This window comes from Mirounga angustirostris, unplaced genomic scaffold (genome assembly GCF_029215605.1).
Source record: "Mirounga angustirostris isolate CCGP_5_RB_7025 unplaced genomic scaffold, mMirAng1.0.hap1 SCAF_15, whole genome shotgun sequence".
In the NCBI taxonomy this organism is placed as follows: Eukaryota; Metazoa; Chordata; class Mammalia; order Carnivora; family Phocidae; genus Mirounga; species Mirounga angustirostris.
Genome location: NW_026991723.1, coordinates 40,818,844 through 40,842,902, shown reverse-complemented (window position 1 = coordinate 40,842,902; position 24,059 = coordinate 40,818,844). Strand labels below are relative to the sequence as shown.

The 24,059-nt window shown below is 40.8% G+C and overlaps 2 protein-coding genes across 3 annotated transcripts in view; both read left to right on the top strand.

Annotated features, from left to right (window-relative positions):
• Window positions 1–2,645, top strand: part of FREM1 (FRAS1 related extracellular matrix 1) — a 290,889-nt gene extending 288,244 nt beyond the window's left edge. The window contains exon 45 of the mRNA XM_064579475.1: window positions 1,938–2,645. Coding sequence (XP_064435545.1) covers window positions 1,938–2,137 — 200 coding nt within the window. The 3' untranslated portion in view covers window positions 2,138–2,645. The remainder of the gene's footprint in view (window positions 1–1,937) is intronic.
• Window positions 2,612–23,024, top strand: CER1 (cerberus 1, DAN family BMP antagonist). Of its 2 annotated transcripts, XM_064579477.1 has the most exons (3): window positions 2,612–2,744; window positions 19,676–19,980; window positions 21,695–23,024. In XM_064579477.1, exons 1-3 carry the CDS (start codon window positions 2,714–2,716, stop codon window positions 22,019–22,021), a joined length of 663 nt encoding a protein of 220 aa, XP_064435547.1. In that variant the 5' UTR covers window positions 2,612–2,713; the 3' UTR covers window positions 22,022–23,024. The 2 variants fall into 2 exon arrangements, with proteins under 2 accessions (XP_064435547.1, XP_045737905.1); XM_045881949.2 differs by lacking the exon at window positions 2,612–2,744 and having other exon boundaries at window positions 17,242–19,980.
• The last annotated feature ends 1,035 nt before the right edge of the window (window positions 23,025–24,059 follow it).

The following is a 24,059-nucleotide window of genomic DNA, read 5'->3' as shown; positions in this document are numbered from 1 at the left end:
ATTAAAGACAAGACAAAGTACTTAATGTTTATGATTTCATCCAAGAAATCTATGTTGGAGGCATATTATATATAAAATATGTAACGTATTTGTGACAGGGTGCTAAGTAAAAAAGCAGAGTCCACAGCCATACGAAGCATAAAATAATTTAGAATAAAATATTTATATATGTGATATATATACATATGTGCATGTGATATATACATATATAAAGAAATATGCCGAAGAGTTAGAAATGTTTACCCCTATTGACAATCGTAGGTGGATCTTAATTTTATCCCTTGTTTTCTGAAGTTTTAATATCTTCAATTTTAACAATACCACAATCTCTTCAGAGATAAAAATTCTACTTTTAGGAGTAGAATTCTAAGGGCACATCAAGTGAATATTTTCACCATCTGTCCTAGAAGGTATTGGATTTCAGGGAACAATAGTAAAGCCAATCTTGGCTTCTCAAAATCTCTGTAATACTTAGTACATCTCTAAATTCTGAAATTTTCTGAGAGTATTAAGTTAAAGCCGGAGGAGACGTTTTCTCTGCTTCCATAATGACTGATTCAAGGCTCTATTCCCACAGAGTGCTTAGGCATAACATCTCCTCCTGATCAATAATGCAAGGAAACAATCCAGAAGGAGAGAGTAGTTCATTTTATTCTACCCCAAAATATTGAGGGAGAATCACGGGAGAATATAGGGTATGCATCTAAGACTGTTTTCATGGTTAAACCCGGTTGGGAGATGTCAGTTCATGCTTTTATAAGAGACTCTTTTCTCATTGTATTCTCTTTGTTTCTACTATGAAGGGGAGTAAGGAGGAAGATTGTTTCTTTAAGAAAAATTACAAAAGCTTTGCAACACTAAAGTGCAATTGTAAAATAGCCAGTGGGAATAGAGAGGCAAGTTGAGAAAAGCTGCTTTTTGTTGGAATTATAGCAGGCTGAAAAAAATCTTACATTCCAGACTAAAAATAATACCTAGTGAAGCTACTTTCAAATATGAAAACCAAGACATTTACATGTCAAGAAAGAACAACAATAGACAAGAGTGTACCTGTTTCCTTGGGATAGGAATTCTGTCTGTAGAATAATGTGAATAATAATTACTGTTTACTAAACATGTATGTATGCCATGAACTTGACATGCATTATCTTATTTAATACTTAAAACAGCCCTCAATATACTATTTTTATTCCCATTTCTTAGATGAGGAAACTAAAACTTAGAGTGGTTAAGTAACCTGCCCAAAGATGCTCAACTAGTAGGTGGTAGATCTAGGATTTGGATTTGGATCTGCCTGACTCCAAAGCCATATGTTGTTTTGTTTTTTGTTTTTTTTTTTAATTTTTAAATTTTAATTTTTTAGAAGATTTTATTTATTTATTTATTTTAAAAAAGATTTTTATTTATTTATTTATTTGACAGAGAGATAGAGAGAACAGGTAGGCAGAGAGGCAGGCAGAGGGAGAGGGAGAGGCAGGCTCCCCACCGAGCAGGGAGCCCGATGCGGGGCTCGATCCTGGGGACCCTGGGATCATGACCTGAGCCGAAGGCAGCCGCTTAACCGACTGAGCCACCCAGGCGCCCCAAAAGATTTTATTTACTTGAGAGAGAAAGTGAGACAGAGAGAGAACGAGTTGGGGGGAGGGGCAAAGGGAGAGGGAGAAGCAGCCTCCCCGCTGAGCAGGGTGCCCGACCTGGGTCTCGATCCCAGGACCCTGGGATCATGACCTGAGCTGAAGGCAGAAGCCCAACTGACTGAGCCTTCCAGGCGCCCCCTCAACGCTCTATGTTCTTACCTGTGTTTTAGGATTCCCGGTCCTGTTCTGTGTTTTAGAACGTAGGCCCATGTTTGTATGTGGTTCCTGAGCTTAGAGCAAGAGACTGATATGATCTTCAAGCATAAATGTAATATTGGCACATTCTTTGGTTCACATTAGGTTTGAATGACCGAGTGCGTGCTGGCCGCTGGGAGTGGATCGGCGGGGAACCTGTCACCTTCACCACCTGGAGGAAAGGGCCCCCTCAACGTTTAAAGCATGGCAAGAACTGCGTTTTGGCTCGGAGACAAGGGAAATGGCAAACACAGGACTGTGGGAAGGGCAAGGCTCACAATTACATGTGCTCCAGGAAACTCTAAACGTAACTGGCCTCCAGGTGCCCACCTGGGATTTCTCACCTATTTATTCACAGGATTTGTGCATATTGTTCAATACAAACCAAGGGGTCATGACTGACTTAGTACGTTTTTTTTTATCATAGTATATGAGTGATTCTATCTAGTAAAAAAGGAACATTGAAGAATAGTTCCAGGAAGATTGGTCAATGAGCATTTTTTCAGGAAGAGATACAATTCTTACATCTCAGTAGCTTTCAAAACAAATACCTGAAGTATTATATGGTACAAGATGTGCTTACTCCTACCCTGACCCCACTCTGTATCTGAGTTCATACCAAGTTCATGGTCCTTGGATTTGTTTTGTCCCAAGACCTCAAGTTTTTGTCCCATTCTGAAATCTGTCCTGCAGGTGTGTGTACCACTTCAGTCTGAAGAAAGCTAACCCTCCCAGCTCATTAAATCACAGCTGAACAGCAAAGGGTCACTTTGTCCCTTTGGAGACCTTTCGAATTGAAACCTGAGATAAGAGGCTTGTGGATAAAAAAGGAGAATTCTCCGTGGTAGAAAAGGAAGGCTTTAGATGGGAGAATCTTGCAGATGGAAGCTTATTTGCAAAGCTCCAGTTCAGGTAAGAATTCAGAGGCTACCTGTACGTCAGGGGTCTACCCATCCCTACTCATGAGATAGATCTCTTTTTCCAGTAAAAATGTTGGCATCTTACCATCCCAGAGCTAATCATTACGCTTCTCCCAGCCTTACAGATTCATGAGAAATATGAAGTAATGTGAACCTCTCTTTTCATTTGGGTATATGGTACGGACTAACATTTCTCAAGGACATTTGGAATAGAGTTTATGTGAGTGATGGTTAACACATGGAAGAAAAATACTGCTTCCTCAGAAGTGTCCCAATGAACTATGCTGATGAACAAAGAAAAATAATACTGAAAACAGAGCCCTTGAATACCTACATTCTCAGAACAGATTTTGATATAACTTTGAGCCCTTAAATCTCTAATATTTCTAGAAATGGCATGCTAACCTGATTCTGTAACATAAAGGTCCCTTATTAATTTATAATATCAGCTGAATGAAACATTTTTGTACCAGCAAAGCGTGTTGCAGCCTTACAGGAACTCCCTTCTGAAATCAAGGTTTAATTACAGGAAATTGGCAATTTATTTCTGAAGCGTTTGCTCAGAATTTTCCTCTTTTCATAATCACTGAAAAATATGGTTGTGCCAGATGTAACTTACTATATGAGTAATTCAGAGTAATTTCAGAGTCAAAATGGGGTTACCAAGTAGACTAAAGCTTTGGTGCAGGTTTTATTAGAATAACACGTTCGGTAAAACTAAAATAAATGGAAGAAATCCAGTCCTGTTTCTGGATATAAAACATGACAAGCTTGTTTTATTTCTGCTCATTTATCAAGATTTTCAGTATGAGATATTTACAAAGAGAAGCTCGGATAATGTTTAGGCATTCCCACCTCTTACTTAAATTTGAAAGCATGGTGGCGTCGGGAGGCTCCTTACTTTAGGTATCCCAAGTAGGCTCTAGACTGAGTACAACATCCAGATCTCTCGCACAACACAAACACTCTCTGGTATTTAACCAAAAGTTGCAAAACCCACCCTCCATACCAGCTCCAACCCTTTCTGATCCACTGGCCTCTGCCATGTGGGAAGGTGAGATGCCAGATAATGTAGCAAAGAGTTAGTTACCTAAAGAGTGATATCCTAGAAGGAAAAATACAAGCTCAAGAAATAAAGAGTTCAGGGGCCAGTCCCTGCTAGAACTCCAGAGCTAGAGTAACTATTTAAAACTGGGAATCCAGAACCAGGGCTGTTATGGAGAGAACCTGGTCAGCATGGTAGATTTTTATCCTTGTCTGCAACGACAATGATGTTTAAGTGTAATTGCAAACGGTAGCACAAAGAGAGAATGTTTTATGATTTTTGTAGCAACTAGAAATACTAGAATAATATTTTTAAATGTTCCTGATCATGAAAGCATCAATCAGGTTGTAAAATGCAAGTAATTGAATGAAGACACAAACAAAAATTCAGAGAAGTGGGGGGGCTGGGCAATATTTATCATGACCTTTATTTCTTTCTCATGATTGCGCTTTGACTCAGGGGAAAAAAAAGGAAATGATTGTCATAAAAAAAAAAAAAAGAGAGAGAGAGAGAGACAGGGGCACCTGGCTGGCTCAGTTGGTGGATCTCAGGGTTGTGAGTTCAAGAATCATGTTGGGTGTAGAGATTCATGTTGGGTGTAGAGATTACTTAAAAATAAAATCTTAAAAAAAAAAAGTAAATGATGGTCATGGTTCTCTCCACCTAGATTGGTCACTGTCACCTGTCAGATTCTGGTGGGAGCAGGAAGGAAGGAAATGGAATAATGGTAGAATAAGGAATGGGTGATTCTAGGAGAGAGGAGAGAAGGGTTGAGCAGGGAGAGATGGGACAGATGGTAGCTAAGAAGGAGAGCATCAGAAAGAAGGACCTAAATGCCACCCAGCTCTTCTCCCCAGGTTTGAATACCAACTCAGGAAAAGCCCCCTCTACCCAAGGGCATCAACCCAGCTAAGTAGCATGTAGCTTTTCAGAATCCTGTGATTTTTGCTCTTTAACCAAAACATACATATGTATATAGCATATATTTTGCTGAACATAAACTTAAAATCATATGATAATTATTTCATCTCCTTCCAAGGAGTGGTAAAAATGAACCAGGTGACATTGATTTATGTTTCTGTTTTTGCTTGTTTTTAATACAGCCAAAAATAACATGCACATATTTTCATTAACACTATGGTTTGTATAACTCAAAGCAGGAACTGGTGCTGATTAATTTTTGCAACAAAGCAGCCTATTAAATGTCCTATCTCTAGCATTGTATCAAAATTAATAAACTTATTTCTACTTCTGAACTACTGTTGCTTTAGCTTTTCACATTTTATATTTATTCTAGCCATTGGAAGAAGGGATGGAAAGGGAAACTCAACATGTCTTTTTTTTATCCTTGCTGTTTAAATCAACCTTTAGCTACACGGCTTTCATCCATCTACCCAGCCACCCAGCCATCAATCCATCTACCATTTATTCAATGAATATTATTGAATATCGAGTGCCAGCCCCTCACCTGTTCTAGAGACTGGAGATATTACTGTTATCAAGATATGAAAATAAAAGTATAAAAGCATAGTGTATACATGCAAATTTCTAATAGTTTTTTGTTTTTTTTTTTTAGTGTGAAACTCTTTATCAGGGAGGAAGTCACAGTGGAAATCATTGATTACATTATCCCTTTTCAGAGTCGAAGGGAAACACCCCAATATAAACGGCTCAGGCTGTTTTATTTCTCTCCTGATTAATAAACTGGTATTACTTCCTGTGTTTATGATCAAGTCAAAATGTTACGGATAGCAGCTGTCCCAAATTTCCTGTCTCCAGATCGAGTAAGGAACTAAAGTTTTCAAATCCAGCTGACTGATTTTTGCAACAAGACAAGCAGTAGGTGTCTCTGTGTCTTTGGGATCCCTGGAGTAACAGGAATAAAAAAAAAGAGAACAATGATATCATCTCACCTGATGTCCTTATTGTAGAACAGAGGACACGGAAGTCTTTAGAAGGTAAAGTGGGAAGAGATTAGCCCTAGAATCAGACCTCCAAATTGTAGGCTGAATCTCTTCAAATTATTCTACATATTCTCATTCTTACCATTCTGAGCAAATGGCTTGCTTATATTCCAGTAAAATATCTTTAAATGATGAGTATGATAAAATTGACATACGCTTGACAACATTATTGTAAGTAAAAGAAGATGGACAGGGAAGGCCATGTACCGCACAGTCCATTCATATGAAATGTCCAAAATGGGCAAATCTATGAAGGCAGAAGGTAGATTCACGGTGACCAGGGGGTGGGGGAAGGGAAAATGGAAACTAACTGCTAATGGGTACAGTGTTTCTTCTTGAGGCTGTGGGAATGATCTGGAATTAGATAGTGGGGATGGTGGTACAACATAGTGAATACACTAAAAGAGCACTGAAGTGTGCACTTTAAATGGTGAATATGATGTTATAGGAAGTATATATCGATAAAAATGCTATTAAAAATCGCCATATAAAAATTTATTTTAGAAAGCTATAAATGGGTTGATGTATTTGCTGTGTGTCTATCTGAGTCATCCAAGATACTTTTTCCAGTCTTTGCCTCACGTCTCACCCAGGTTTTTGTTTGTTTATTTATATAGTTGGTTAAGGGGAAGAGAATGTTGATTGGACGTACTGTTTAACTTACAGGACGGCTTTATTGATCTTCCTCCTTTCTCCCCATTAATCATGAGAGGGCTGTTATGGATGGCAGAGTGTGTCTGGATTTGTGTCATGTCCAGAACGCCATGATTTTCTAAAATTAATTCTACAAGTCTTTAGAACAGGATCATGCAGGAAATGAATATACCCTCCTCGTAACTTACACATATAACTATTCATTTTGAACAGTTTTTATAGGTCTTATATTCTGCCAGGCAATAAAGTCTAGTTTATCTTAAGACAGAAAGGAACAAAAATCAACCAACACTTCCATTAAGGGCCTTACGGTAACCTGCAATACTTTTTCCAAGCACTGAAGTATGAGTTCACCTTTTGCTTCTATCCCCATCTGTATTTTTGCTTCCCAAAGGCAATCAATCCCAACTTACACTACAGAAGAAAAATGGAAAAATATATGCCATCCTAAAACTAGTCAAAAGCAAGCCGAAGCAGCTATATTAATATCGGAGTAGATTTTAGAGCAAAGAATACTGCCAAGGTTAAAGGAGTTTATTTTATAATTTAAACAGGTCAATATATCAAGAGGACATAATTCTAACATTTATGCACCTAATAACAATGTTAGAAATACATGAAAGCAAAAACTGATAGAAATAAACAAATCTATAATTATATCCAGAAATGCTAATACCTTCTCAATAATTGATAGAACAAGTAGGCAGAAAAATCAGTAAGGATTTAGAAGTGTGGACACCAGGGGCGCCTGGGTGGCTCAGTCGGTTAAGCGTCTGCTTTTGGCTCAGGTCATGATCTCAGGGTCCTGGGATCAAGCCCCGCATCGGGCTCCCTGCTCAGTGGGGAGTCTGCTTCTCCCTCTTCCACTCCCCCTGCTCTGTTCCCTCTTCCGCTGTCTTTCTCTGTCAAACAAACAAAGACACTGTTAACCAAATGAACCTAACTGCCGTTGCTAGAACACTCCACCCAGCAACAGCAGAATAGACATTCTTTTTAAGTGCGCATGAAACATTTGCTGGGGTGAACCATTATCTGGGACATAAAATGAGTCTCAGTAAATTTATTCATTTATTTATTTATTTTTAAAGATTTTATTTATTTATTTGACAGAGAGAGACACAGTGAGAGAGGGAACACAAGCAGGGGGAGTGGGAGAGGGAGAAGCAGGCTTCCCACTGAGCAGGGAGCCCGATGCGGGGCTCGATCCCAGGACCCTGGGATCATGACCTGAGCCGAAGGCAGACGCTTAACGACTGAGCCACTCAGGCGCCCCAGTCTCAATAAATTTGAACAAATTTAAGTTATACAAAATACATTCTCTGACCATAATGGAATTAAATTAGTATCTTTGGAAAACCCCTAAGTGTTTGGAAACTAAATTATAAACTTATTCAACTCATGGCTTAAAGAAGAAATCAATGGGCAAATTAAAAAGTATGGTGAACTGCATAAAAGTGAAAACAGGGGCACCTGGGTGGTTCAGTCGGTTAAGCGCTTGACTCTTGATTTCGGCTCAGGTTGTGATCTACAGAATGTGGGATTGAGCCCTGTGTTGGGCCCTGCGTTCAGTGTGGAGTCTGCTTGAAATTCTCTTTCTCCCTCTGCCCCTCCCCCTGCTCACGTTCTAAATAAATAAATAAATAAAATATTTTAAAAAAATGAAAACATATTAAAGTTTGTGGCATTCCACTACAGCATTATGTAGGGGAAATTTTATAGCACTAAATGTCTATATTTGAAAGAAGAAAGGTTTTAACTTCAGCTTCCACCTTAAGAAACTAGAAAAGGAAGACAGCAGAAATAAGATGTAGAAAATATCAGGGCAGAAATCAATGAAACCCAAAGCTGGTTCTTTGAGAATATCAATAATTGGTAAATCTCTAACCGGACCAATCAGGAAAAAAATGAGAGGACATAGATTACTAAGACCCAGATAGCTTCACTATTGAATTTTACAAATATTTAAGGAAGAAACAGTACCAATTCTATAGAACTCGCCCAGAAAATTTCAAAAGAATACTTTTTGACTTATTTATTCTATGAGGCCAGAATTACTCTGATACCAAACTATATAAAAATATAAGAACACTACAGACCAATATCCCTCATAATTATAGATAGAAAAATTCTAAACAAAAATTCACCAATTCAAAGCCAACAATATATAAAAAAGGATATTACATCTTGATCAAGCCATTGGTAAGAAAATGACAGGCCACAGTCTGGGAGAAAATATTTACTATGCATTTCTCTGATATCCAGACTCTATAAAAGAAACCCTCAAAAATCAATAATAAGAAATTTTTTAAATGGGCAGAAGATTTGAACAGATACATCACCAAAGAAGATATGTAGATGGCAAATAAGTAAATGAAATATGTAAATATATTGGTCATTAGGAATTATAAATTAAAGCCACAATGAGATAGTATTACGCACCTGTTAGAATGGCTCAAATTATAAAGACTGGCCGACCATAACAAGTGTTGGTGGGGATATGAAGGAATTAGAACTCTTATATACTGCTGGTGAAATATAAAATAGCCCAACCACTCTGGAAAACAATTTGGTGGTTTCTTAAAAAGTTAAACATACACCTACCATGTGATCCAGCCATTTCACTCCTAGGTATTTACCCAAGAGAAAAGTGCATATTTCCATTCAAAGACATATATGAATGTTCATAGCAGCTTTATTTGTGACAGTCAAAACTATAAACAACCAAATGTCCATTATCATGTGAGTGGATAAACAAATTATAGTATATACTTGCAATGAAATCTATTCAGAAATAAAAACAAGTGAGATATTGCTACAACAACATGGATGATTCTCAAAATAATTATGCTGAGTCAAAGAGCCTGACAAGAACACCTAGTGTATATGTACTCTATTTATAGAAAATTCTAGAAAGTGCAAACATTATAGTAACAGAAAGCAAGTCAGGTATTACCTGGGAATGGGAGAAGAGAACAGGAAAAGGCAGAGGAAAGGATTGAAAAGGGACACAAGGAAACTTTTAGGGGTGATGGATATATTCACTATCTTGGTTGTGGTAATAGTTTCACAGGTATACATATAAATGTCTAAATCTCTCAAATTATACACTTTAAACACATGTTTGTTGTATGTCAATTGTATTTCAATAAAGCTGTTTAAAGAAAGAAACAGTAATTTCTACAACATGGAAAATTTTCAAAAGAAAAGAGAGCTATAAGCATAACAATATCCTTATTTCAAGGCAGTAAAATATTGGAGTAAAATTATATGGTTTAAATAACTAATGACAGAAGAACGCTTAACGGAAAATTATATTCTCTCCATTAAAGTGATAACTCTATCACATAATGTTATTTTAAAATAGCAGGATATAAAATAATGTATGCATCATTTTAATAGCTACGTTGCAAAAAACAAACTGACGGGAGACAAACATGAGGTGAGTTTATATCACAATTCCACCATTTACTCGCTACGTACCTTAAATTCCTTAAGCTTAGGTTTCTCATCTATAACATGGGGATAACAATAACTTCCTGGAAAAATTGTTGTGAAAATTAGATGTGAAGCTACAAAGAACATGCCTGGAACATAGTAAAGATACCTTTTTAAAAGCTGTTGTGTGTGTGTGAGAGAGAGAGAGATGCAAAGTACCTGGAAGAGAGTGACAAGTTTTTTTAAAGATTTTATTATTTGAGAGTGAGCACAAGGAGGGCTAGGGGGAGAAGAAGGGAGGAGGGGGGAGGGAGGGGGCTGAGGCAGAGGGACAAGCAGACTCTGCGCTGAGTGTTGGGCTTGATTCGGGGCTCGATTCCAGGACCCTGAGATCATGACCTGAGCCGAAGTCAGATGCTTGACCAACTGAGCCACCCAGGCACCCCAAGAGAGTGACAATTTTAAGCAGTGCTTGTGCTCACCAGTAAACAGGGAAGGAGGATCTGGGGGTGGGAGAGTCAGGGTTTTAAAGTTCCGTATGACAAGTGAGAACATTCCCACATGTTAGGACATTTGTGTTGAACGTGGAAATGGTTCCAGTTTTCGGAGAAATCCAGATGACCAAGGAAGCCCTTTTTAAAACCCCAATATGCCTTGCTTTCAGACATGATCTATGATACACAAATCTCATTATAAAGAGAGACACGCTAGCAGATGGTTTTTCACATGACAGAAAGAATTGTTTGTTGCTAAGGACTTGAAGGATAGTTCTCTTCTAAGAATGGCTCCTCCATGGAGCCATGTTTTCAAAATCTCCTTTTGCATTCAGTATTTAAGGAACATGCTTTTTCCATGTCTTGAGGATCCATCATGCTCCCAGATGAACATGTGAAGAAATAAATGGTGCTAAATGGAGAGAAAGGTGGTTTGGGTTGTACGGCTGTCAGGAAGGATTCAGGCTGGAAGTGAAAGGACAGAAAAACCCAGCAGAATCTGGTTCCCAGGAAATCTCCTTGCCTACGGATTTCCTACCCACCAGAATCCTTGGGTCATTTTAGTGACTAGCTTCAAATAACAAGCTTCCAAGAGTTTCGGAGTTGAACCCAGACTTGAACTTTTGCAAATGTGACGAAGGCTTGCCCAGCTTTATGGCCACCTTGGGCCCAGGGTCAGGTACGCAACAGAAGGCAAGTCTTACTGGAAAGTTCTGCTTTGCTTTTGCATTTTATTGTCATGATTTTTCAGTTTGTCTCATGTCACCTTGTTACTTAATTCCCACACCTCCAAGGGAAAAGGAAAAATGTGTCCTATTTTAATATTTATGTTACAGATACTGAACATTATGTTTCCGCATAGGTGTCGCCAAGACAGTCAAGCCAACCTTTATTTATGGAGGTAGAAAATATAAATCTGTCTGAAATCTTTCATGAAATGAAGGTCTTAATTTTTCCAGAGTTGATTTTGGTGCCTACACTTGGAGAGTCTTAGGAAAGGGTTGTCAATACAAGGTGTCATTGTTTTAGGTTTCCTACGCACGAGTTGCTTTTTTCCCCCCAACTTCCCTCTCTTTTGGCAACTTCTCCTCGCATTCTGTCCCACATTTGGCCCCGAGTCAGTTGAAAGCTTTGCAAGTTGATTTTCCATTCCCATCTGAATTTTAGCTTAGCTGTGGAACTGTTTTCCATGTGTTTTTAATCATTTGTCCATGTGTTATGAGCTTATAGGGACAATATGGTTCCCCCAAGCTGCCTGCATTGTATAAGCAGAAACTGGCAAGGTAGCCAGTAGGGAAATGGTTTTTAGACAGATGCCCCCTACACTCATTTCTGTTGGTGATATACCACCCCCATCTTCCAACTGGAGGAAAACAATTTACAAGCTGTGTAAGTCACCTAACACAGAGTCCTCTGGCAGGAGCTCCCTTTTCTAGGAGTGTAATTATTCTCGAGGAGAAACTTGCCTGGGGACAAAGTTCAAAGACCTACTCTGAGGCTGTGGCCAGGCTGGGAAATAAAGAAAGGTTTATTCTGAGTCTTCCCAGGTTCCATGGAAATTTGATTTTAAAACAGTCTGAACACAGAGAATTAAGGATAAGTTCTCCGGGACAAAGAGAGATCTCTTAGAAAGTAAAGCCCAACAAGGCCCCGTGTCAGAAGCTTCCGTCCCCATTTTTATTGGATTTGGTATGTTAAAACAAACATTCATTAACCTCCTAAGTGTTGAGCAAGGAACCAGGAACAGAAAAGAAACAGAAAAATGCATTTAACAATCTCCCTGTTCTCAGCTGCTGACAATGCCATCTCCAGAAAACACAGAACTTGCCTCTGGGGAGCCTCCTCTCCCTAGTTAGGAGGACACACATGCACCCAAATTAAGCCAAGTCGGAGGAATCACTAAATGGCTGAGTAAAGAAGTGACCTGGCTTCCAGAATCCTAAAGAAACTCTGATGTTCTGAGTGAGACAGCTCCTTGTAAATCCTCCACTACCCAGGGAGCTGGCCAGATGGGCGGTTCTGCTCTTATAGCTTAAAGCTTCAGGGTTTTCATCCACTCTGACCTCCTTTTCTCCATTTTCCTTAGGACCAAATTTATGAGAAATCAGTTAAATATTGCAGGGAATTGCAACAGCTACGAGGAGGCATGGGTGATCCTGGGAAGGAGGCTTTAAGGAAGCGCTGAAGCAGAAGTCAGCAGTGGGTCGATGTGTCAGGGGATGTGAGAACGTGGAGGTTGTTTGAACAATTCGTTCCAAAACTTGCCCATGAAGGCAGAAGATAACACCAAAGTGTAGAACCTGAAAACTTACAAGAAATTAGGAGACATTTTTAAAAGATTCAAAATAAGTAAAGATTGTATAAATGCTAGTGGGAGGTAGCCAGTGGAGTAGAAGAAGGTTAATGGGGGAGAATATTCACTACGTTAAGTTGGAAAGGATGGAATCCAAGAGCAGAGTGGAAAGGAGAAATGAATGAATATGGTGGGATGGTCAGATGGGAGAGAACTCTCCCATCTGCTGGCTTCCATCTTTCTTTGTGGAAGAAGGGATGAGATCATTTGCTGAAGACGATTGAAGAGGTAGAACGGTCGAAGGCTGGAGATGATTAGAGAAGATTTTGAAATACACTGTAGAGAAAATGAAGACAGAGTTGACTAGAGTAATAGGAAAGACTGCTGTGCAGATTTGAGGGTTCTGTTAAGAAGGGGGATAGTTAATGTATAAGGAACCAATATTTGCCACTTTGTCATTGACCCTGCCAGCATTCCACAAGCCAGATGTGGCCCAGGGAAGATGACAGCTGGTGTTTCCAGAGTTGGAACTTCACTAGATGGGTGCAAGAGAAGGACAAAGGGACAAGGGAGTTGGGAATATTGCAAACGTTTGAAGTGATGGGCCCTGAATCCAACCCGGATAGGGAAGGAAGTGAAGACCAGAGAGCTTAGAGACAGTCATTCATTCATTTTTACAACCAGTATTTTGAGCACCTCCCATGTGGAAAGAACTATTTTAAGGCCTGAGATGGTGATTCCAGAAGACATGGCCCTACTTCCATGGGCTTTAAGATCTAAAGTGGAGGCAGATGTTAAACAAATGTTCAGACAAATCACCATGTAGCTACAACTGTGGTAGGACTATTACAAGGATAAGGAGGAGCACAGGAAAGGACTCTATAGAACTGAAACAACAGAAAGTGATCGAGAAAGGAGAGAGATCGTGAAACCCACTGTGTAGAGGTAGAGCCTTTCCTGATAAGAACAGGAGTGGAAATGGAGGGGGATGGCGAGGCCAGGGGAACAGAGGTCATCAGACTTCATTTAGGGTATTGAATGGGGCGTCACGTCACCCTGATGGCCTGTGGTTGGGCAGACCCATCCATGCAGACACGTCAGGCAGGGTGCAGCAGGATTAGGGGTGAAAAGAAAGGCAATGAGCCCAATGAAGAAGGCAGGGCGGGTGGTATTGTCCCTGGCAAGGTTTAGGGACCCGGAGCGCCGGCGATCCTATAGCTTCCAAGCTGGAAGGCAGTCGGCAAACAGATAAAGGTTTTCTGGCTTCCAGTCCAGAGTTACTTGTACTTACATTACTCTCTCTGAGAGCAGCCCTCTGCAGAATGAAAAGCGATCAAGGTGAATTTTAAGGATGAGGAAGAGGCACATGGCAGAGGCTTAGCCTCAGTGACGGCATCCTGGCCTGGCTGTAAGTCGAGGCTGTGGGCGGTGGGGACGGGTGGGTGGCAGGATGGGGAGGCACACGGTGACGTTGCCCCAGCTGCCTTGGCCTTCTTTTAGATTTGCAGGAGGCCTCGCTACCATCTGGGTAAGTGGCTGATTAGTCACATTTCACAGTGATAGATACATACCCAGTTGCAAAAAAAATGGAATGTTTCTCCATGGTGCGGGAGTGTTTGGGACAGAGAGCCATAGATCACCGAAATTGCAGATGCAATAATCTGACCCTAAAAAGTAACTTGAGGATGGGTGCCTAAAAGTGAAAAGGCAGAATTTTTGTGACATACTCCACCATTTCATATAGATCCTTTGCTACTGGCTCCCCATTTGATTCTCTTTGAGTGATGTATAAGTTTGCTAGAGGGTCCATAACCAAGGGTCCCAGACTGGGTAGCTTAAACAACAGAAATTTATTTTCCCCCACTTCTGGAGGCTGGAACTTTGAAATCTGGGTGCTGGTAAGCCTGTTTCCTTCTGGAAGTTCTCTCCTTGGTGTGCAGACTGTCAACCCTCCTGATGTCTCCACATAGTCTCCCCTCTGTGTCTTTGTCTTCATCTCTTTTTCTTATGAGGATGCCAGGCTTACTGGATTAGGGCTCACCCTAATGGCTTCATTTTAACTTCATTACCTCTTTAAAACACTTCTCTTCAAATATGGTATTTTCTGAAGGACGAGGGAGTTGAATCCCCAACATGTAAATCTTAGGGGGACATGATTCAGCCTATAACGGGTGACAGTTTTAAAAGCTCGAACATAAATAAGTTGATAACAATGATTGCCTCCATGGCGGAACAGGAAGCCTGGGAGGTCACAGGAAGATTTACTTTTAATTATACACTTTTTTGTATTATTTGAGATTTGTTCCTGCAAGTGTTCATTATGTAATCAAAAATAAGAGAAAATCATTGCATTGATTGCACATCCTTGCACTCAATGCCTTTTTCTCTTTCTTTCTTTCTTTCTTTCTTTCTTTCTTTCTTTCTTTCTTCTTTCTTTCTCAGAGCAAGAGAGAAAGAGAGCAGGGTTGGGGTGGCAAGGGGCGGAGGGAGAGGGAAAGAGAGAGAATCTCAGGTGGGTTCCATGCTCAGCTCAGAACCTGACCTCATTTGGGGGTTTGATCTCACAACCCTGAGATCATGACCTGCGCTGAAATCAGGAGTGGGATTCTTTACTGACTGAGCCACCCAGGTGCCCCTCAACACCTATTTATTGAATAAAATTAACATAAACACAGTGACAATCCACTGTGCCTTTGGAATTTAGATCTACTTGAAAGTCCTTGATTAGTACAGGAATGGTACTTGCCAAGGTTTTCCTCATGTAACTTATCCTGAAGAAACTAGTCTCCCCCTATAGACTGCAAACTCCAGTGGGCCTGGGCAAGGACAACCTCACCATTTTGTCCCCAGGACCACGCACAGAGTTGGCACTCCTATGTGCTATATGAATGAATGCACCAGTGAGTCCAATAAGCAGAGCAGCTTCGGGGAATGAGGTTCTTCCTAATGTGTTAGTTCCATAGAAAGTGTCAGGGAGGGGAGTGAAGAGGGGAGAGTTCCCATGTTTTGAATAATTTACTAAACTAAATCAAGATAAAAGGTTTAAGGGGAAACCACTTACCCTAATATGCCCTAGTCCTTGTTCTTTGGGAAAAAAAATAGGAAGATTCTGCCTTCTTTGGGGTTCCTTTAAAACAATTCAACCCCCCACAACCCTATTGCTTTTTCCTATTTTGTAAAGAGCGGTAGCTAGGAAGAAGTGGCATGAACCCTAAGCAGATTTCTTTCACAAACCCATTTACCCAAATTCCTTTTTGTGCCTCCCAATTTACCTCCAATGCTCACCTCCAACCCTAACACTGCCTCTCACCTTTTGTTGTTGTAGGTCTGGGGTTTCCGGGAAAGAACTCAGCCTCTTTGTTTCCCTTCAGAGAGCATTAGACATTTTATAGCTCCCTTTGAGAGTCTGCAAGAAGGGGACAGAAAAACATGGCTGCTAGGTCCTCTCAGGCACCCCGGGAACTCCATCTGCTCCTCAAGGCACTGTAGTGCCCAGGAAAGCCAGGTCAAGTTGAAAACAGAGTTCAGATGATGCTGAGCATGAGTTGTCAATGCGAATGAATGAATGAGGAGATTAGCCCCTCTGGCTCTCATGCAAGCTTGAGGTTGTCCCAGGAAGTGGACTTAGCTTATGGAAGCCCAGGCCTGCCTCTTACCCTGGCCTTTGGTACTACGTACGCCGACAGTCCTGTGGTTCTCCCTCCATACTAGCACCTCCTGCTGAGTCTGGAGGACCCTCCTCACCTTCCTCCATTTGGCTTCATCCAAACAGGGAGGTAACTAGATGCATGTGTCACTGAAGACCCACTGGCAGCATATTTTTGTGAAAAGGTACAAACTTTATGCTCTTAAGGGTAAGCTACAGTGTATCATATACATAGTTTTAGATTTAATGAAAGGACAGAGTGGTGAAAGATGATCGCCATCCGCCCTTAGCTGTAAAAGACAGGGGTTGAAGACAGACTGATGTTCTCATCACAGAAGGCTTTCCTTTGCTAGCTTTAACCTCCAAGATGCTGGTACATCTTCTCAACGGGAATGACAGAACAGCAAAAGCAAATTCTGCTCGAGTAATTTTTATTTATTTTTAAAGGTTTTATTTTATTTTATTTTTTTAAGGGAATACAAGCAGGGGGAGTGGGAGAGGGAGAAGCAAGCTTCCTGCGGAGCAGGGAGCCCGATGAGGGGCTCCATCCCAGGACCCTGGGGTCATGACCTGAGTGGAAGGCAGACGCTTAATGACTGAGCCACCCGGGCACCCAAGATTTTTTTTAAGTTTTATTTTACTATGTCATGTTAGTCATCATACAGTACATGATTTGTTTTTGATGTAGTGATCCATAATTCATTGTTTTCGTGTAACACCCAGTGCTCCATGCAGAACGTGTCCTCCTTAATACCCATCACCAGGCTAACCCATCCCCCCACCCCCTCCCCTCTAGAACCCTCAGTTTGTTTCTCAGAGTCCATAGTCTCTCATGGTTCATCTCTCCCTCCGATTTCCCCCCCTTCATTTTTCCCTTCCTTCTCTTAGGCACCCAAGATTTTATTTATTTATTTGAGAGAGAGAGTGAGAGAGCGTGAGCAGGGGGGAGGGGCAGAGGCAGAGGGAGAAGCAGACTCCCCCCTGAGCAGGGAACCTGCCTGGAGGCTCGATCCTAGGACGCTGGGATCATGACCTGAGCTGAAGGTGCTTCACTGACTAAGCCACCCAGGCACCCCTGTATGAGTAATTTTTAAATGACCAAACACCAAAATTAGGATCAGAAGGAGCGGAGTTTAGGACTATGAAAAGGTTAAGGATGGATAACTGACATCCCTACAGCTAATATAATTAAATGACAAAATGTGCAAGACTGTACAACCTGCTTGAGGGCAGAAGCCCAGTTCTTACCACTTTCTGTCATCTGCCAGAGCCTCACATGATGTCCTGCCCACAAAGTGAGTCTTCCGCACATTTTAATTCACTAGAAATTTTTGAATTGTATCCTATGTGCAGAGCTGGGCAACCTGAGATCCCGAGTAGAATCTCTGGGGCAGTCTTCGGTTTGGGGAAATGCCAGCCACTGTGATTGATGGCAATGGAAACTCAGGCACTGAAAAGTGAAGTTTAAAAGAAATGGGGAAACATAGCTGGCATCCAGACCATATTTATAATCAGGGCAGAGTGGCCAGCTCTGGAAAGCCTCTGTCATTGGATAGTTGAGGGGAATTAAGAAATTCAAATAGAAGGCAACTTTAAAAACTACGTTAAAAGAAATGGCAAATGCAAATGTTCACTTAGTATAGATCAAGTGTATCTTAATTCATACTAGCCCAGGTCCTATGGGTATTTAGAACAGGCAAAAGATGTCTCTTCTGAGAGAATTCTGGAAAACGATGGTCCATTTAAAAATAGTTCATTATTGTAAATAAGGACCTTACTTCAGGCTTTATGTCGCAGCAATCAGGCAGGACTATTAAAAGGAACACAAATGTCTGGAAAAAAGATTCCAGTGGGTCAATTCTTGGAAAGAAAGCTTAATCAGTATGAAAATGGGGACAATGTTCCAGGATGATGTGTGTTACTAAAAGCAAAGAATATGGTAATTAGATTAAAAGGGAAGAAATAGAAGCAAGTATGGGATTAATTTCAAATGGAAATACTATTCAAATGGTGTGGAGGGACAACAAAATTCAATTCCGGGGTTTCAGTTTTGTGGATCTGTTTCTTTCTCATGCCCTTGCGTGATTTAGAGCCTTTTTGAATGATAGTCTTGTCATCTAACAAATTTTCCTTTGATTCCTGAAGATGCATGTTTGTCTCCATCTTTAGTTAACCTGGTCATCAATTCCTGTGGAATAAGGAAGATGATGTGGATTCTGTAAGTAAAGTACTGACCAGCCAGTTTCAGGCCCTGAGCTATCAAACCTGGTTCTTAGAATCCACGTTCTCAAGTCTGGCCCTTTGTTTAGAGAAAGAAAAAAAAATCAATAGGGTGGCTTGAGGGAGACATTTCCCCATCTTCACTGAAGGCTGATGAGCAATTACTGAGGATCCTGTTGAGAAATTTGTGAACAATTGAAAGAGTTTATCTGATGGCTGACCAGCTGTGAAATTTAGCTTCGAGTATTTGATTCTTAAAGTGAGGGGGTTAATTTGGGAATTGTGAGTTTCCTTGTGTGGAAAAGGAGAATGGATTCCCTTTATTCTGTTAGCATACAAAAATCAACAACCCCAACCACATCTAAGTGAGAGGGAGAGTCCTCTGCTCAACAAAGTTAACATTCTTCTGTTTCTTCCCTTTCCTTTCTTATAATTTTGATACACTTACTTGGCTGCCTGTGTGTGTGTGTGTGTGTGTGTGCGTGAAGCCTAAAAGCCTGGGCTTTTGCTAAATGTGTGCCTTTAATTTTTATCTGATATACTTCTGTCATAAAAACATGTCTTGTCTTTTTGATCCCAATATAAAGCAGATGCACCACAAATGTTTGTTGACTCTGGTCCTTCTTCTAATAACAGTGATGGGAAATCCGGGAAAAGAATGTGTTGTTTTCCCAAATACTGCTCTGTAAATCTCAGACGATAAAGTACCAGCTAATTACCCCCTGGGTCCCAGGCTTTCACTGGGGCCTTCTAAAATACACAAAACTCAAGTGAAGGCATGACACCATTAGCCCTACATAATTCAAGCAAACAATAAATGTGTTTACTCTGCCTGGCTACTGACCACCTGCCTTTCCATCCCACCAGGCAGGTATCTATATATAGGATCTCCTTGTTTGCATTCCTGCAGAGAGTGAGCCTTTCTTTCCTTTAGGCCTCACCATCTGTGAAACTGAAAGAAGCTTGGGCCCCCGACAGCATGTGTCGTCTCTTACTTCAGCTGCTGGTGCTCCTGCCTCTAGGGAAGGCTGCACAGCAGCGGGATGGCTGCCCAAGTCAGAGTTCTGTCTCCCCTGTGCTCTTAGAAAGGGATCGCAGGGAGCTCCCCCTTGGCAACCATGAGGATGCTGAGGAGAAGCCAGATCTGTTTGTCGCCGTGCCCCACCTCATAGGTGCAGGAGAAGGCCAGAGGCAGAGAGAGAAGATGCTATCCAGGTTTGGCAGGTTCTGGAAGAAGCCCGAGAGAGACCTGCACCCCCCCCAGGACGTGGTCCCTGAGCGCTTCCCACCTGGGACCCACGCCGTCACTCAGCCAAAAGATGGGCTGCAGATGGAGAAATCTCCCCTTCGGGAAGAGGCCAAGAAATTCTGGCACCACTTCATGTTCAGAATGAGTCCAGCTTCTCAGGGGATCATCCTGCCCATCAAAAGCCACGAAGTACATCAGGAGACCTGTAGGACAGTGCCCTTTGGCCAGGTATCTGCTTTGGAAGGGGAGGGGATCAGAGTTGGTAAGAAAGGGGCAGACAACTGGGACAGGTGCAGAGTAGGGGAGGAGGCTGCCAAGAGCCCGAGTCTCACCTAACTTCCAGATTGGATCCTTGGGCATTCATCATAACATGTGGCAAAGTATGATTAGACTTCCCAAATTTCCTTCTAACTTTCCATTGGTTTTTGGTATTCTGGAAATGCTGTCAGAACAGTATGACACTGCTGCTCAGATTAGTAATCATTCACATTGATGGCACAGACCTTTGTTTTAAGGGGCTTTACCTATTTTTATGCTGGAGGTGTTCTATCCGGAGAGGTAAGTAAGACCATACCCTCAGTTAGGAGAAGTGTGGGAACTTAGAGCGATAACCAGAATTTCTCTCCGGTTATACCTCTACACTCTATTGGGATGGGGACGAGCAGGTTGACTCTACCTGTAGATAAGGTGGGATACATTGGACTCCTCGACAAACATTCACATACACAAGTATCTTGGTCTTAATCCCTGTATTTCCCACCGGACCATTTCATAGGCTGTCCGATGGAACTTGCTACATCATTTCTAACGTTACTGCAGCAAAAAATGATTTAATTTAACTTATTTTCTCATAAGCTTTCAAAAAATAATATCAGTGTGGAATCACATTTTCTCCCCTCAGAAACACCTCTGACTTCATGTCGCATTGGCTGATTTGTGGTTATTATGATTGATTCTGCACTATTAAGACAAAGGGGCATTTTCTACTAGCCACTTCCTCCAGTCAGTCCTGGCAAGCGCTGCGCTCCAAATGTTAAATTAAATTGAGAAACTGCATCAGGTCCTTAAACACGAAGATACTGAACCCAAAGCAACGCACGAGAGAGTAAAATTTTACAGTGCAATAATGCTACCCAATTAAGCAGGCAGTGTTATCAGGTAATTGACTGTGTCACCAGTTAAGTATTCTGTCTGAAAAGGCAAAGATAGGTAGCAATAAGTCCATTATCTAATAATAATGACTGCTTTGTTGGCCATATTGCTCCCAAGAATCGTGCAATCGAATTGCCTTTGAAAGTCTTATTTTGAATTCTGTTACTAATTAAATTCAAATTAAGGTGTTTGACTCATGTATCTTGAAGGGCACGTAAAGCTAGGTGAAGGGGGGATGGGGGGCAAAGGTGATATAATGCATGATGATTTGCAGACATATGTATTACTTTGCCCCATGCAACTTCATAGATTTGAACATACTATAGGTTCTGCAGAATAGAATAGAATTCATCTTGCTGTTCCGATCTACTCTATGAGCAGTTGAACAATCACGTATGGAGAATCTATTTTGCAAATGCGCTGTGGGGCTTAGAAAGATAAGGCACATTACTTGTATAGGAAGTTAGCCATTCGAATTTTTTCAACTGGTAACATCTAATTAGACAAAACTTAAAGTTTGGCATTTAAGATGTAAAGCATTTTCTCATTAACTTAGGGATTTCCTAAAGGCTAATTTATTAATCTACTCAATAAAAGAAATTTAGTTGAGGTGGCTTTATGCCCTTAGAGATTAGCCATCACTCAGATATTGTAATATATGCAAAATCGGAAAGTTTTTTCACATTTTAGTCTGAATTATCTCCAGACTTATAATAGTCTTTTGCTTCTGCATCATGTGTGTTAATGAAATGACTCAAGATAACTGAATGGAGATGTGTTTGCCTTGTAGACGATCACCCATGAAGACTGTGAGAAAGTAGTTGTACAGAACAACCTTTGCTTTGGGAAATGTGGGGCCGTTCGTTTTCCTGGAGCTGCGCAGCACCCCCACACATCCTGCTCCCACTGCTCACCTGCCAAGTTCACCACGATGCACTTGCAGCTGAACTGCACTGGCCTTGCCTCCGTGGTCAAGGTGGTGATGCTGGTGGAGGAATGCCAGTGCAAGATGAAGACTGAGCATGAGCATGGACACCTCCTCCAGGCAGGCTTCCAGGCAGGCTCCCAGGCAGAATTTCATGCCCAGGATCCCTTCATCCCAGGATTTTCCACTTAAAAAGAGATCCCACTATTACCTTTGAAAAGCAAAACTACAGCAGCAGCAAAGGTGCTGGTTTATTCAGCTTGGAAATGTTAGTGGGTGCACACTATTTTAAGGGAAAGGTGGTTCAAAAGTAGTGAGCTAGAACAATTTAGAGGCAATGGTGTTCATCTAGTTATGGGTACATATTTGGGTTCTAGTCTTGGCTCTGCCCCCCCGGGCAGGAGGATGTTAAGGAGTTGTGGAAGCTTTCTCCATCTCGAGGGCTTCATCTCTACGCGAGGGACTTGAATCAGATGATTGCTAAAGTCCTCTCCACTACGAATATTCCATGATCTAGGGTCTCCGAGTTCTGGTTAAAGCCCTCCATCTGAAGTTGGAAAAGAAAGAAAGTAGACCCTAAAAATTGGCTTCTTTAATGGCTTGTCAAAGCACCACCAAAAACACGTATCTAGTATCTGTAGGAAGGATTCTTTGCATCTCAGGCAACGTTTTATTTGCCCTCCATCAGATGATTATTTGACTTGCAGAGATGTAAGGAGTAGCTTGCTTGGCTGCCTCTTAATTTTTTTGATACGCCTCATATAAAGCTCTTAATGTCTGGTCCTTGGCTTTGAAGAAGGAACGGTAATGTTACTTTTAGTGGTTTATATAGGGACAGGAAACAATCATTGGTAGCCACGCAAGTATCTCCACGATGGGGAAATAAAAATATATGACCAGTACCAGGCTTAAAGATCAACTCATTGATGCCGATGAAAGTAACCAAAAAATTCCAGTGGACGTCAAATTAAATAAACTGCAAATGTTTAAAAATTGAAACAATTTACAGGTGAAATTCTTTATCCACATTCATTTTGGATTAGGTAGTAAGTTACAGGTCTGTGTTGGGATGACTGGTTTTTTGCTGTGTTCTAAAAACTTTGTATTACAGATTTTTGTTCGGTGAATGCTGTACTTGCAAGGTCTGAAAATATTCTGAATATTTTAATGTATTAAATTTTAGTGTATGATGCATTCTGGGAAATGTCATGGCATTCAGTTGTCTTAAATTTTGTCTTAATGGTTTTTTTTCTGTCCCATAACTTAAAGGTGCTATCTGGAGACTACATACCTGGAGCATTTCTCAAATGACTTCAGAGGCTAGTGATAATGCCTCAAGTGTTTCTTCTGACACTTCCAGCAGTTTTCTGTTAACAGAAAAATCACTGTCCTTGTGATTCCATTTCTCCTTCTGTATTTATTTGTACTCATACATTGTACAGGCCAGCTTTCCCTTGCCCTATTTCTTTTTCTATAATCATTCTTTAAAAAATTCATCTTCAAATTATTTTAATTATTTGAACCCTATTACTTACAGTATACACAGAAAGGCGTTTCCCAGAATATTGATTTTTTTTAAAGGAATCAATGTATACTTTGATTCTATTTCTCTTTAATCACACCATCTAACCTGGCGTTCTGAGGAAGCGGATGCGTTTATATTTAGTGTATATTCTACATCAAAGTAATAGAATATGTGATATACAGATACACATGTGGCATTTACATCAGAATATATTATACCCTTCGGTGGTCAAAGACAACCTAATTGGCCAAGATATGGTCAGAGGATGAAACTGTTAAGCATTAATGATAGCCCAGCTGGTCAATATATTGTGGTGCCAAAAGCTATTGAGCAGCTGCCTTGTGTGCAATCGCCTAGCCCTGATTATGTAAACCTGTCTCTGCCAATTGGACTGTCCTTCTCCTTACATGCTTACAAATCCCTTTTATTTATGCTTGCAAATAGACTCTCAAGCCCAAGCCCCAAACAATCATCAGTCTTATTCAAACTCTGCTCTGCTCTTTCCCCATGTGAATTCAAGACGAGACAGTGGATGGTGGTATCAGAGCTTGCATCCATAGTGCAAACCTCATGAAATTGCCCACGTTCATCCATTTTTACTGGAAAAAATAAAGGCAGTTCTCAATGGTTCAACATAATACACGGGAGCACAGACACCTGAGAGAAACACACAAATATCGAACATCTATTAAGTGCCAGATATTA

Bases quoted from the DNA above. Each gene is read 5' to 3' on its own strand.
- CER1 (XM_045881949.2), top strand. From the start codon at position 19,483: ATGTGTCGTCTCTTACTTCAGCTGCTGGTGCTCCTGCCTCTAGGGAAG. The intron at 19,981-21,694 runs GTATCTGCTTTG...TTTGCCTTGTAG, and splicing joins GGACAGTGCCCTTTGGCCAG to ACGATCACCCATGAAGACTG.